The following is a 15,068-nucleotide window of genomic DNA, read 5'->3' on the forward strand; positions in this document are numbered from 1 at the left end:
CTCAATTAGCAAAATTCAATCTGTCAAGCCCAATTTGCAAATAGTTTGCTAACAATGCTTTCTCCAGCATAATTAGCCACCTTACAATGCTAATCAGAAGTAACCCTCCCTATATACTGCAAATACCCCTTCAATATGAAGTCACAATATACGCTGGTGCCCTCCAAGCTTTTCATGCAAAAAAGCCAGTGATTTTAATGAGCTCGGCCAGATACCTTAAACTCTAAAAACATGGTGCTTGATAATGGGTTGGTCATTCCAATACAATACGTCAGCCAGACAGTCAGACGGGCCAGGGAGTATTGATCCACAATTAGGTGATATATCTTGATTTTACAAAAACCAATTAAAAACCCACAAATATTTCTTAAATTGTCCAATAAAGTTCCTGACTTACACCGACATTACACGTTCTACACTCTACCATGATGAGAAAGCATAGGGGTAAATCTTGGGTTTTTCTTTTTTTGTGAACAGGTAATTCCATCATAGAAATCTGCTCAGTTGTGGGAAAAGTTAATTAGCTGCATTGCCTGCCCATTGACACTTCTTGATAAACAAACATTTAAATAATCTAAGTGTGTTTAAGCTGAATTATCTTGTAGCACATGTCATTCCATAATATACACACACATGCATCAAAAGATCTTGGGTGGGAAATTTCACCCGCACTGAGGTTGACAAAGGTGAGGGTTCACACTTAGAGATATTGTCACCTTCCCACAGTTATTCCTGGTAAAAATGTAGCTGCACTCCCCAAGAGGAAATTATGCTAGTTATAGCATTCACTTCCCACACATCCCATCCCATCTGTTGTAATCAGTCTCACTTCACATAAGTTCAGTTTTTTGTTAAAGATATCAAGTTATCTTCAAGATAGCTATACCCCTTACAGCTGCCAAATTTCTGTAAGTAAAAGGGAATGTATAAATTAGTCTTTTTTGTGATTTAACTTTAATCGGGGAGGGAGAGGTACTGAAATAAATCATGATATACTATTTTCATAGGACTCAAGTCTTTTGAGATCTGTCAAACTCCTAAGCACTGAACCGCTATGCTAAGTAGTGGAGAAGCGTGGCTCAATGGTTAGAGCGGCAAACCCTGATGCAGAAGTCTGGCCTGGGACCAGGGTTCAATTCCCGCTTCGGCAGCTCTTGGACACAATTTCCCCAGACCAGATCATTCTCGCCTCTGTGCCTAGTCTATTCATGGGTCCCACTCTGTGACTCTGGGCAATAGCTTGCTTAATCTCCACAACGGCCCCAGCAGCGCTTGGATGCTTGGCTTCACCTTGGGGGTGCCCAGGAGTGGACATTTCACAGGAAAGCCAGGAAGGGTTCCACAGCAGTATGAATACAGCGCTACGAGACCTCAGGGTAGAAGGCGCTATATAAATACAAACACACACACACAAGTAACAGATGTTAGGTATAGTTACCCCCGGCGCATATCGCAGAACACTTTGTCCAGGGTCCGTAGTGCCAAGAGTATCCACTCAGAGTTTTCCGAGTGATAGGTGCATTAAACTTGTATCGTATTCCCTGCAGCTCTTCCCTCATGAGCACCTTGGTAGAAAAAGAAAACATTGTTAGCACAGCACATCTAAATACATTTGATTATCCTGTATGGACTAGCCACATAGCCTTGAACTATCATTGTTTAGCATGAGTATTAGGCACTAAGTTCAGTGTCTGTGTCTATCAATTTTAATGGGGTCATCTATATTTTCCCAACACAGGCCTGAAAATAATTACCTATAGCCCTTGCGAGCTTCTCCTAAAAGTGAAAATTTAGGCCCCGATTTAGATCTCGGTGGACGTGTTACTCTGTTACAAAGGAGATAGATAGCCCGTCCACCGAAATATAAATCAGATTATATCTTATGGGATTTATATTTCGACGGATGGGTTATCCATCACCGCTGTGACGGAGTAATCCGTCCACTGTGATCTCAATCAGGCCCTAAATTAGTCCATGCCAAGTTGTTGTGCGCATCGCAAAAACTGCACTCAGTTGCATGTTGAATTTCACTCCATTTCAAGATGTAAATTCCCAGTAAATGTAAAAAATCTTGTATTGTGTTTTTTGATCCTCCCATTAATGTATAGTGCTCCTTTGCTGCCCATCTAGGTGGGTGCTGTATAAATAGCAAAAACATACATATGCTACATCATAATTGCAAAATACACATATTTTTGGGTATGGTCATTACCATGACGACCAGAGTCATATTTGTTGGACCAAGGGCCTCCAGGGTTTCAGGTTCATCCGGGGATCTACGATAATGGAAGGTAGTCCCAGCCACATCAAACCGCCGTGGGGGGTCAATGGAGAGCTTGCCATTTATGAAATACTCCTCCCCATTTTCGCCTTTCAGAGCTGAAAAGGCAACAAATATGTCATTTAAGTTGAGGTGGACAGCCTCGTGTTCAACTCAACTCATACAAACCATACTGAGGGATCTTCATCAGAGACATAAGGGCCTGCTTGTTACACCAAGAACACAGCTGCACACACAGACACACCCATATGCACATATGCCTCTCACACACACATCCAAAACACACACACACATACACACAAACACATACACAAGCTTATTAGATATATACACAAAGATCACAGCCTTCCTTGCCCAAAAAAAAAATCAAGATGTATGTCTTATCTTTGTTTTGCTAATAGTTCCTTTGCTTTTTCTCCAGTGGCGGCTCCTCAGCTAAGGCGGAAGAGCGTTGCCCCACTACCAGGAAGCAGCAAAAGAAAGGAAAAAATAAAATGATAATAATATAATGATATTATCATTTTAATTTGTCCTCCTGCTGCGGCTGCATGCACAAGGGGACGGGGAGGGGCGTCAGAGCAGGGGAGGAGTGATAGAACACTCCTGTGCACAATGACTGTTTTGTCGCCCTCTCGGGCCACCCAAAACAGTCATGTCCACTTCCCTGTTCCCCATGCAGTCTGCATTACAGCCTACATGGAGAACATGCCCACCCCTCCAGCCCCAGGCTGAGCACCATGTAAATACGCTCAGACCAATCACAACGCTGCATTGCAGTGTTGTGATTGACTGCGGGGAGCATGGGAGCCCTGGTGCTTCCTATTTCTAACAAGAAGCCAGGAAGAGGACGGGACACAGGAGAGGCGGTGGCGACCGGCCAGCTGGTAGGTAGGTAAGTGATTTTTTTTTTCATCCGATTTACCCCCACCCGCCCCTTCGCCCCATCCGCCCCACTGTTGCGTCTAGGCAGCAGCAGCCGTAACAGTTTTTTGCATTTATGTATTTCTTGATTTTCAAGTAGATATTTGAAATTCGAAGGGGATAATCTGTGGTTTTTTGTTGCAATGTTGATCTCTGAACATCTTCTAATGAGAGCTTGCAAAACAGTCTTTTTGGCTACTAAAGCAAGTGGGCTAACAATGCACACAACTGTGCAAATACTACATCAAAGCAGTTCCTGCATCAGCCAGAAGCCATCTGGTTTAAGCATCAAAGACAATACCAGTGCGACAGCATGCTTGAGATAGGGTCCCTTATTGTGGTCTAACAGTGTGAACTGTGGAAATGGGTGGTTCCACATCAATACTTCAGATTCCTGAAACAAGCTTGATGGTCTCCACCCTTTCTAAAGGAGCTTTTGGAGTTTGAGTATTGCATTTCTAAAGCCCGACTGCCACTCCCGGAGGAGCATCCTTGCGCTTTTTTACACCCTCTCCAAAATAATTATCAATAGGGCTTTAAGTGGGATGAAAAAGGTTGGAAGTCTTTACAAGGGGCGTGGCCAGAGAAGAGTAACTATGAATCCTCTCTAAGAGGCATGGCCTACGAAAATAAGGAAGCTTCTTAAAATGTAAACTAAAATCCTGTACTTCACGCAGAGCCCGACCTGACTAGCGGGCCCTGGTGCGGTTAAAGCCCGACTTATTAACACTGGGACCAGGGTTTTTACCCTGATCAGAATGACAGACCAACACACTGGAGAAACACAGCCTCAACCCCATGGTGCTGAGAATTGGCTTATTTTTATTAAGCCACCGGAGACAAAGGGTCTGATTTAGGTTTTGGCAGATGGGTTACTCTGTCACAACGACGAAGGATATCTTGCCCGCCGAAATATAAATTCTATTATATCCTATGTGATTTATATTTCGGCGGACGGGATATCCGGAGTAACCTATCCACAAAGATCTAAATCAGGCCCAAAGTCTATCTAGCAGTCTGCTATTGCAATGCCGAAGTTGCTGGAGACCACAGCTGCCTTGTCTTCATTTCACCTTATGCCTTCTCCTTCCACTGCGTATTACTTCCTGTGTCCATCTCACTCTTGCAGGTTATTTTTCATCCCCGCTTTCTCCCTTTATCACTGTTGCAATTTCTTTCTGTTCTTCCCTTTTGAATGAAAGTCTGCTTGAAAAATCTGAAGATGAAAAAAAAGTCTCACTCCCAAAAATACGTGCTGGAGCTCACCACCTGCAAGCACCATCGCAAATTAAGCACTGTCAGCGACCCAAATAAAAATCCACAACAGTTTATAACCTCCTTTTACCAGTTGCAAAAAAAAACCACAGAGGCAATTAACACAATCGTGTTCAGACTGTGTGTGTTTTTGCAAATTTGAACACCTATGAACGAATACGTAGTCAGTTCACAAAGATAAACAATTAGCCCTTTAAACGTTTAAATAACTTTTGACATTCACACAAGGTGGTTATACACTTGTACTTACATAGTGATTTTTGTGTGTAAATAAAGCATTTGGCAGGAACCGGGCCTTCTGGAGCATAAATGTCCTTAAAGTTTGGAATTCCCAAAAAAAGTAATTGTGAGTATTCACAAAACCCATTCCCAGCCCTTCCCACACTGCCATGTTCATGGCTATATCTCAGATCATTTCCAGACGAAGATCCCTTTCCAAACCGATAGGGGGCACTAAACAACCCCAAATGAATGGGGATTATGGGAAAGGTTTTATCCATGGGGAGCAATTGAACTCTTACCAATGTCTTTTTACACAATTGTACCTTGCATACAATTACATACATGAACAAAATCTTTGTATGCACATAATTATAAGGTACCTAAAAAGGGAGTCTCACATACAAGCTTCGAGTGATTTCTTTATTTTTAATGGGAAAGGTGTTTTCCTTGAGGGAAGGGACACTTTTGTCCTCCATATTCTTTAACACAATTGTACCTGCCCCCCAAACCACTTTCCCGTGCTACTTCACTCACATCGCCTTGGATTAAATATGTAGAAACTGTGCACCTATATGGGGAACAACCACAGTGTCGAGAGCAAGAAATGTGCAGCAAACAAAGTAGATTTGAACAGTGAAATAGCAAATCTTGATTGCTATACGTTCATCCCAAGGAAGTGGCACTATTGAAAGATTTCAGATGTTTAATGTTTCTCAATTGTACTACTTTTAATCGACCTCAGAATGATGAATTGCTGAGTGGACCCACTGGGATTCAAATCTGTAGCTACTGAGTCAAACACAAATTCATGAAGTAGATGTATTAGTCAACAAAGCCAATAGAAATCCAATTCATATAATGCCATTGCCTCAGTAATGCCACTACAGGCACATGATTGACAGCACATTTTCGGCTCGGGCCTTTAACGCTGGAACAGGCCTTTCATGGCTGTTATAGCCCCCATCTGGCAGGCCATAAGGCTATAATCACATATAAACACAGGATGGCACCACATTGCAACAAGCAACCTTAAATGTTGTCTTGCTGCTAGTGGAGTGGGAGCACCTAAACGTTAAATTATCTTTCTTTGGCCATCTATCAAAATTCTTGAAAACAGCACCTTTTGGGCTTTAATCACAAACATCCAAAGCAAAAGGCATTGCAGCCACTGCCCAGGACTGTGCTAACCAATGAAAGGCTTTCTGATAGTAGGTCAGAGACTGTTCTAATAAAGTTTATGATCCTGTCCACAAGGGCACTACTTACAATAATTATCTAAATTAATCCCCAACCTCTGAAGTTGGTGGAGAGTGTAGGGATTAGCTTCAAATGGATTAAAGTTGTAAATATTCACTGAGCCATTAAATTACTTTTGCGAGTCGGGGGTCCATTGAACAAGTGCTCAGCGATCATGTAATTGGCTTCCTGGTCCCTTTATACCCTGCAGTATTTATCCACTTCAATTAGTCTTCCATAATGCACCGCCATGCCCCTGTCTAGTGCCTATATTCTTTCCCTTCGAAACCAGAGACGCGAGATCTAGTCCGGGCTCCCTGTACCTCAAATGAAAATATGTGGCATGGAAGTGTAAGTTTTACATAGTGCAATTTTATGCTGTCCTGGTGTCATATTATCTATTATCTTTCACGATCACAAAGGGGTGATATAATATGATTTAAGCGCAAGACCATATTGTTCAGCTCCTCTTACTATACATTCACCAGAGTCAGAGCCCTGGCCTACACAATAAAAAAAAAAAAAAAATGGATAAAATATATATATTTTTTTATCTACAGATTATTTGTGACAGCACTAAAACCCAATCTGAAGATTTGCAACTGAAGAAAAAATATCATTCTGATTTTTCAGTGTTGGTTTACGAAACTTTAATTGTACCTTTGAATAACTTTAAATGCCCATTCAGTTCATTTCAGTTTAACACGTTATTCTGAAGGTTTGCCATCCCCAAAAGTAATGGCCATTCAACAGGGCAACTGGAAAAGGTTTTCACAAATGCCATACATTTTACAATACTCGTTTCAACGTTAAACTAAAAACACCTCTGTTCTGCGGTTCCTTCAGCCTCCCTCCCCCTTCAGTCACCCCTAAAAGGGTGAAGTAACTCACCCAGGTAGTTGAGGGACATGTTGAGCTCTCGAATGTCGATGTGGACAGACCCCTTGGGAATCCAGACAACCTCCTCGTGGCCTAGAATACAAAAATTAGAAGCAAATTAAGAGAGGGGTGAAAACAGGATCCTTCTAATGTTAAACTTTTATTCATTCTTGTTGAATATTTCTGTTCTGTAGGACACTCCAGAAAGCAGAAAGAGCAGGTTCCACCCCACCACATTCGGTTCTGTGGAGCACCAAGGTATCACAAAAGTCACCAAATAGTCACTGTGCAGTAGATATAAACCACATTGAACTTTCAACTGAAAGATGCATCATCCAAACCCTGGGGTTGTTGAGCTGTTCAACTTTCCTAAACAAGGCACTTTCTGGTCATACAGCATTTAAAAGGAGTACTTATGGAAAGACAGAATGTGCTGGATGGAAATGCTGCAATCATTATTAACCAACAGTAACTGCTCCGACCGAATTCCATTTATTTATTTATTTATTTGCGGGTTTATAAAGCGCTAGAATAAACTCCCGAAGGAGTATCCCCATTAAGTTGTTTTTTGCTCACTGTGCCATTATGGACAAGTTCAACGGCAGACTTAGCATTCTTGGCTCCACACCAGTTCAGACACAGCTATATGCAAATCAGTCTTGACGCTGTGCCTCATGGGAACGGTCCAGCCCAAACTGCCAAGCCATGTCTTCCCTGGACCGGAAACAAGCATCCTGGGACCGGTTTCGAAGTCCGAATGTTCAGGTCATGTCCCCAGAATCAACTCCAGATGTGAAGCCGACTTGCCAGCGGTTGAGATCGTTCAAGCATTTCCATTCATCACTTCTGTCTTCCTGAGCGAGTCCCTCTTCATGGACCAGGTATGGCTAGATGTAGCTTTCAATTGCATACTCCGGACTCATGCTCAAATCTCGGATGAGGCTAACAAGTCCAAAATCTCCTTGGCGTTCTTTAAGTCAGCATTAATTGAGAACAGGTTCGTGAGTGATTTGCTTATGGTTGATCTTTGTAATGATTCAAATGTTATAAAAACGATGGAATAGAATGTATGCTCCAAAACTACCAATGGGATAAGATTAATTTAACCATTTCAAAAGAACACTTCTCAGGTTTTCCAGTGGGACATAGCCGCATGGACAATAACACACAAGTACAAGAAGAGATGCATTGTCAATTAGCTTCCCTGTTAGGTAGTGATAAAGGGTGTGCAGAGTTTCAAGGTTGTGCAACTCTGCACAGATATTCATGGGCGGGTTATCCTGTGGCAGGAAAACAGCCTAGTGGTGAGGTTCGCTGGGGGTTAAACCTAGCCTACCTTCGCTGAAGCAAAGTTTCCCAACTGCGCCCGCAATAGCGTTCCCTTCGCCTGCTACTATTTGCGATGCTCATAGGCTGTTGCCAATGTGGGATGAACGCCAACTCATCTCTTACCTCCCTCGGGCAATGACTGGTTGAAGATGCCTTCGATGGTCTCGCACGTGTTTCCGTCGCCCCCACACACGCGACATTTGTCCTCCTTGGCGTCTGAGCCCAAAATGTGATCACAGCCCACGTGCTTGGTGATGAAAGATGAATGGGGAGAAATTAGTAAGAAAACACAGGCAAGGTCACAGCATTATCAGGTTTGTAAATAGCAAAATGTTTGTCAGCTTCATTGATCACATCCTGGTGAAAGTACTTCTTTGTGAGAACATTTTTTAATGCATATTTCATTGTATAGATAGCGAGTGCTTTCGTGATCGAAAGGAGCAGAGAGTTCCAAAGTCCAAAGCCTTATGGAGAACGCCTGCTTCCCAATTTTGTGTTTCAGGTCTAGGAAATTCCAGGAGTAAAGTTTTTTGCTTTTAGACGAGGGAGAAGTTAGGGTAATGTCAAAGTAAGCTAGAGAGAATCAGGAATCCGTGATGTTATGGGAGATGGTCCGGTCTGATTTATCAACATTATGTGGCGGGGTAAGAGTTTATTTCTTGACATTTCTCAGCATAAACTTTGGGTGAGGGATTCAAACACTGAGTCGATCTTTCCCAGACCAAACTCATTCATGTGTAATAGGATCTTCCTTTACATTGTAAAGGTGATCTTAGTGTGTGTTTAATGGGATGTTAATTTTTAATCTATAGGGAACACTTGTCTCAAATGAAGATTCTGTATTGGTCCTTTAAAGAAATTATGTTTTGATAACTTTTACTAAGAGTTGTCTGGTGATAAGTAACTGCGGGTATGGGTTTGTAATTCTCTCATAAGGGCTAAGAGACCAATGGTGTTTATGCGCTATACAATACCACTTAACATTAACATTTTAGATAAGATAATTTTGTTAATGAAACTTTCCAGCAAGAAACAAATTCTTAAACATCAGATCAGGGTTACCTTCGGAGAAGTAGTCAAATTGGAATGAAAAGAAATTGTAGCTCTCTACTACTGCACTTTCAAGTAACATATTAAAGTTCTTTTTGGAACTGTGGTCTAGTCTTTGCCAGCGTAGTGACGTGTTACGTATAAAGGCTGTTGGGGAGCAAGAACACAACGCTACCCAAACAATCCATTTTCCAAGATTGAGTGATTAATTTCAGCTGCTTGATTTGAAGAGTTTGAAAAGGCCAAAGTAAGATATTTTGAACAGAACAGGGTTTATTTTTTCCTTTGGATTAAACCTTTTCATTTTGCTTAATTAATATGGAGTTCGCAAAGGTCCCCTTTGGATTCATGAGTTTTCTGCTGCTTGTTTGAAGGGTTCACAAAGGTCCAAGTTTAAAGACTTCAATCAGATTCAGATGGAAACAATTCCGGAGCATATCCTTTGCTTTGGAGATTATTTTAAAGCATGCCACTATTTGTTTGAAATTGACTGCAACCTGGGATGAGTTTGAGGTCCTGTATGTTTATTTTTCAATGCCTCACAAGTTACTGAACTATATTTTTGTTGGTCTTATAAATCAGACTTTCATGAAAAAAGGCAAAAGTTGGCAAGAGGGGAAAGTTGTTAATGTGTAATGGCAACACTTGGTTCATTCTTTCATTTTGTTCAATCAAATGTATTTTTGTTTTAAAACAGAGTTACTGGAAAGAACAAATATGTGTTGCAACAAAGTGCAGGCAGCCAAGAAAGTTCAGGTAATATTAAGGTTAGTGACAAGAATCTTTGTGTGTGTATATGAAATTGTCATCCTATACAGTATCTGAAGTAATCAGTGTATGTCTGTTTCCTTAGGTAACCAACCCTTGTCTAGTGTTACAGTGAACAACTGTCCGCTCTCTCTCCTACCATCCCCTTTTGCCTGGGAACCTCCTTTACTCAAGCATTGGGTAGGAGTCTCAGAGGGACTGTAGGAAGCTGGCTCTAGATATACTATACCAAAACAAGGTATAGTGTGCACAGATGCCAGTTATTCCCTTATGAGTGGACAGGGCTTACTCTAGCAATCTCAATTTAGTTCTTTATTACCCCCAGATGCTCTTAAAGTTGCAGTGGGCAAAAGCCGCTCTTCATGCCTTGCTGCCATAGGCAAGGAACCTTTCTAGAGGTGGCCTCTGTCTTATGGAACTATATCCTGCTTTCATTGTGCCTCGTCACTAATCACTTTCTGAAAGAAAACAAAAACAAGGCTTTTGTACCAGTGTTAGTGGCACAGTGGCTAACATGTAATCGACACACTCTGGAGGTACCTCCTTGGAGGATCAGCAGCTTATGTCCTTGACCAGTATACGGAATAGATGAAACAGTGCACAGGTATCTTTCCAAGCAGGATGGTGTTTTGGAAGGAATTGTTGGTCATTGATGAAGCTAAGCACCAGACATAGAAGCACTCACTGTATACTGAAGGAGAGCTCACAAGGTCAGCAGCTTAGCTTTAAAGAGGCCGAATCTTGGTTCTCCATCAGGGGCAGTATCAGAGTGGTCCGACCGAGCGTTCATCACAACAGCCTCTTCTGGGGCTTTGAGTAAAGCTGAATACTAAAGGAATTCAAAGTATTAGCCACCTCCATCCAACCAACAGGCACAATGAGCAGCATGATTGGAGTTCCTTGCGCCCCCGGTCGGAGAGGACATGGCCGAGCAGTGTCTGCTGACTCATATATACCCTAAGAGGTAGCGGCAAAGCTGATAAGCAAATGGTTGGTCATTACCTGCAATTGCACAGAGGGGCTTAAAACATATTGATTCCGTCCACATTAAGCACCCAGCGTTTGGCAACATTTGCACCAGAGATGTAAATCGTGTTGTTCAGATGGATTCAAGCAATTACACATCACTTTTGCACTGTCCAAGATGGACATCATCACATATTCAGACCCACGATTCAGAAGAAGTGTATAGTTCATTTGCGATTCCAAATGCCACAAAACGTGGCAGATAGCAGCGCGGAGTAGAGCTCTGTGCTTCGGCCACAACACTTACGAGTTTTCTGAAATGCTGTTGGTTTTCACTAAAAGAAATGCCTTCCTGGTTTTAATAACCGAGAATACCTAACCAGCCAGAGAATCCATGTCCAGTCAGCACCTCACAGCATCCCTCACATTGCTTCCTCTCTCAAGGGGAAAGCCTGTCGTGAATATCGTATGCTGCTGAAAAAAAATCCCCCAAAGCGGTTTCTTTAGGTCATGTAACCTATAAAAAACACATGTGATAGGCATATGTACTGTTCCAAGCACTGGGAAACATTACAAAGCTTGCAGAGGACTAAGACTTTGCTTAGCTTTGAGGATTCATTATTAACAGATGACAGACTGATGATGGTGTTACTAAATTACCAAGTATAACATTACAGAGCGCAATCATGCTGTACCGAATAGCCAACCTGGAGGAAGCTCATGTAAAAAGGCTTATAACTGTGCAAGTCAAACAATAAAACAAAGCAGACGTGATCACCAAACAAGCCAAAGACAGGTGTATGCGACTTAAAGGGGAACGGTATTGAAATAAAGAAAGTTGCATTGCTTGTTTATCGAAAGAAACTCCAGACCGACTCGCCCTTATTATGGAGAAGGCCATGAACGGGAGTTTAAGGGATCTCTAATCTACAATCATGAGAAGGGCTCCTGGTTTTATGGTATTTATTTTTTTAACATTTCCGTCTTTATTTATCCATATTTATATTTTGGCTATTTTATCTGTATTTATCCATATTTATTTTGTGTTTTGCGTATAAATAAAGTTGAAAAACTGTACATTTCCATATTTATTTAACTGATACACTCATACTTTGATGTCTGTTATGTTTTTGCTATTTAAGCTGTCAAATATTACAAAACAGTACATTCACTGGTAAATACTAGCATTATACCATAAATATATGTTGACATATGCCGTTATTTAAATACATTTCATCCTGTTTTTTTTATTTCCTATGCTGTCCATATGCTCAGCTGCTGGCCTATAATTCATCAGACAGCACGGAGAGTCACTTAAAAAGAGCACAATTTTCTGTGTTTATCCACTTTTAAAAATAAATGCAGACAGAAAACATATTGTTTGCTGCCTGTATTTATCTGTAAATATCCGTAAAAACAAAAAACTTGGAGCCTTAATCATTAGTAACCAACAAAGAGCACAGATCTTTGCTGCTCGACAAATTTTTAGCTTGAAAGCTTCCAATCGCGACACTACCCATAAAATCACTCCACTGGCTGCCAAGGAAACGAAGGATCAAGTTCTAAACGGTCAGCCTTGTACACTAAGCATGAGCCGAACAGTCCTGCCCTACCTTTCATTCCAGATCACCTTTACCAGTCCCAGTCAGAACTGAAATGGTCTTCGGGCAGGTTTCTGCACCAAGGCTCCTACCTCTGAGTCACTGTTCCACCAAACCTTTGCTATGATACCAGCTTTAGGTCTTTTGCAAACAACTGAGGGACCACCTTTTCTACCAAGCGTTTGCTCAAGAATGACTTTCAGACTGTCTGCATGCTCTCTTTTTCTTTACCCATGATCCTCCAGTGACCTGCATCCTTTGGTCACATAAGCGAGTTTCAAAAAAGATAAAACAAATAAGATGAATAGAATACTTCAGTCATTTTGCAGTAAAGTATCACAAAACGCAAATAATTCTAAGAAAACAAATCGCAGTTGCATCGTGGTTCTGCCAGTGTCAATAATAATGCCCCTGGATTACAGTACGTTTGCACGCATATGTTTCAGTGAATTGTGCAAAATAGAGTCATTCTAAAGTGCAGAATTCAGATCTTGATTTGAAGAACGAGGGACTGGGGGCATATATGTTCACCTATGGAACTTATGGAATATCTGGAGTTGGGCATGTGCTCCAATAAGTACTGTAATAGGTTTAGGGTTAGGGTTGGGAACATGCCTGTTACCAGGGAGGTGGCGGGTTGGGTTGTGGTTATTAGGAATGCAGCGCAGATTCACAAAGTCATATCTTTATAGACTTTTTTGTACACTCAATTTACACACCTGCAAAAGACGCAGGGATAAGTGTCAACATTTTCTTAACACATTGCAGGGGAGGGATTTCTCCACAGTATAAATGTGTGTTAATGTTTGGAGAAAAGAATATAAAAAGGTGGATTTGCACTTCAACTGCACTCTATTGGCACTGCAAAAAAACTAAAAAAATCAGTGTTTTTGTTGCACCTCCTTTGTGCGGTTTTGGAATCCAAAATAGGAAGTAACTTAACAAAAAACAGGCATGAATCACCAACTCATAAATTACTATATTTTTATTGAATGAGGCATTGTGTTTTATTCTCAGGACTTCAAATGCAGCTCATGGTGAGGTGCGATTGGCAAATCATTATTGGTCTCACAGAAAATGATGTATGTGTCGATAGAATGTGCAAACTAAGGACGGTTAATAAGATGGTGGCAAGATTTTACAGAAATATTCAAAATGTCCTTCAATGTCCTGTCTCATAATGACAAGAGTAAAAAAATGTTTATTCAAGCGTTTTATGAAATAATTGTATACCTCGCTTAGGTACACAGGTAGTCGGGCCTATTCATGAGTACAGGACTTAGTACTACAGAAGTACTCTTTCACTTGTATCCCTTTGTGAATCTGCCTTGAAACGTCGAACTGCCTTTAAGGATACGTTCAGATGGGGCACAGTCTTTTCTATTTGTACTCTGTACATGAATACTCCCTAAACATTCCAATTTATTGCTATTTTCTATGTTTTGTGGCCAATTCACAGAGATATGTAATATTGTGTAAAAGAGCTCAACAGGAGTAACACTATACATACTTTAAAATGTCTTTGTGAATAAACCCCTGTGTCTGCAGGCACAAAGGGATGTATGACATTACAACGCATGCTCTTACATCGCATGCCTTTACAACGCGGTTTTTACAATGCATGCCTTTACAACGCATAGTGCTTTGGGGCGCTGGATAGTGAATTGTTTAATTTACTATTCCAACTCCAGTCCCCGTGGTTAGTAGGGAAGGTGTTGGATAGTACATTAAACCTATTCCCTATCCTAGAGCGCCTCCCAGCGCAATGCGTTGTAATGGTTTGCGTTGTAAAAGGTGCGTCGTAAAGGCACTGCGTGGTAAAAGTTGCGTTGTAAAGGATGTTTCCCAGCACAAAGGTGTGCACCCTCCTCCCATGTGTCTTTTACTTATTTTCACTTTCTAGTTTCTATTTGTTGAGATTAGGGAGCCAAGATATAGAAACCTAAATAACATATTTAAAGTGACAAGCATAATAAACAAGCATTTGCAATGCAATAGGTCTCGCATTTATGCGAGTTTAAACTATTGGCATTGTAAATGACAATGCCTTTTATTTTTGTTTAAATAACGAAAACAAAAATAAAAGGCATTGTCATTTGCAATGTCAATAGCTCAAACTCGTGTTAATGCGAGATCTATTGCATTGCAAATGCTTGTTTTCTCTGCAACCATTTTGTTTGTCTCCTTTGGTGCAACATGGCGCTTCCATGTACTGTCTTTCCCAGATGTCGGGCACTTCTTAAGCCACAAAACACAGCTTTTATAACTCAGTATCCTTCAGCACAGATGACTTATCCATCCCTTTAGGTATGCAGGCCTGGTGGTCCGCTTCCCTTTGTTTACCTCTACTCACTGAGCCCTAGAAAAATACTGCTTTTGAGTTCACTGCCAGGCTATGCCTCGAGAAACACATTTTTTCGCTCTGTTTCTATTATTAAAAATGTACTTAAAGTGCACATACATTTTCAAATGTAGGACAGTAGCTTGTATTGTATGCGTTGTGCGTATATTATGCTAAATTCACTCTTTGGAGGCAAGTA

General features: G+C 41.1%; 1 protein-coding gene across 1 annotated transcript in view; it reads right to left on the minus strand.

The window, feature by feature from the left end:
- ADAMTS10 (ADAM metallopeptidase with thrombospondin type 1 motif 10) overlaps positions 1 to 15,068 on the minus strand; it is a 283,135-nt gene that overhangs the window by 35,878 nt on the left and 232,189 nt on the right. The window contains exons 17-20 of the mRNA XM_078668321.1: positions 8,267 to 8,390; positions 6,827 to 6,907; positions 2,213 to 2,379; positions 1,439 to 1,565 (exon numbers count right to left, since the gene is read on the minus strand). Of these exons, the coding sequence (XP_078524447.1) occupies positions 1,439 to 1,565; positions 2,213 to 2,379; positions 6,827 to 6,907; positions 8,267 to 8,390 (499 nt within the window). The remainder of the gene's footprint in view (positions 1 to 1,438; positions 1,566 to 2,212; positions 2,380 to 6,826; positions 6,908 to 8,266; positions 8,391 to 15,068) is intronic.

Source organism: Lissotriton helveticus, chromosome 12, assembly GCF_964261635.1.
Source record: "Lissotriton helveticus chromosome 12, aLisHel1.1, whole genome shotgun sequence".
Taxonomy (NCBI): Eukaryota; Metazoa; Chordata; class Amphibia; order Caudata; family Salamandridae; genus Lissotriton; species Lissotriton helveticus.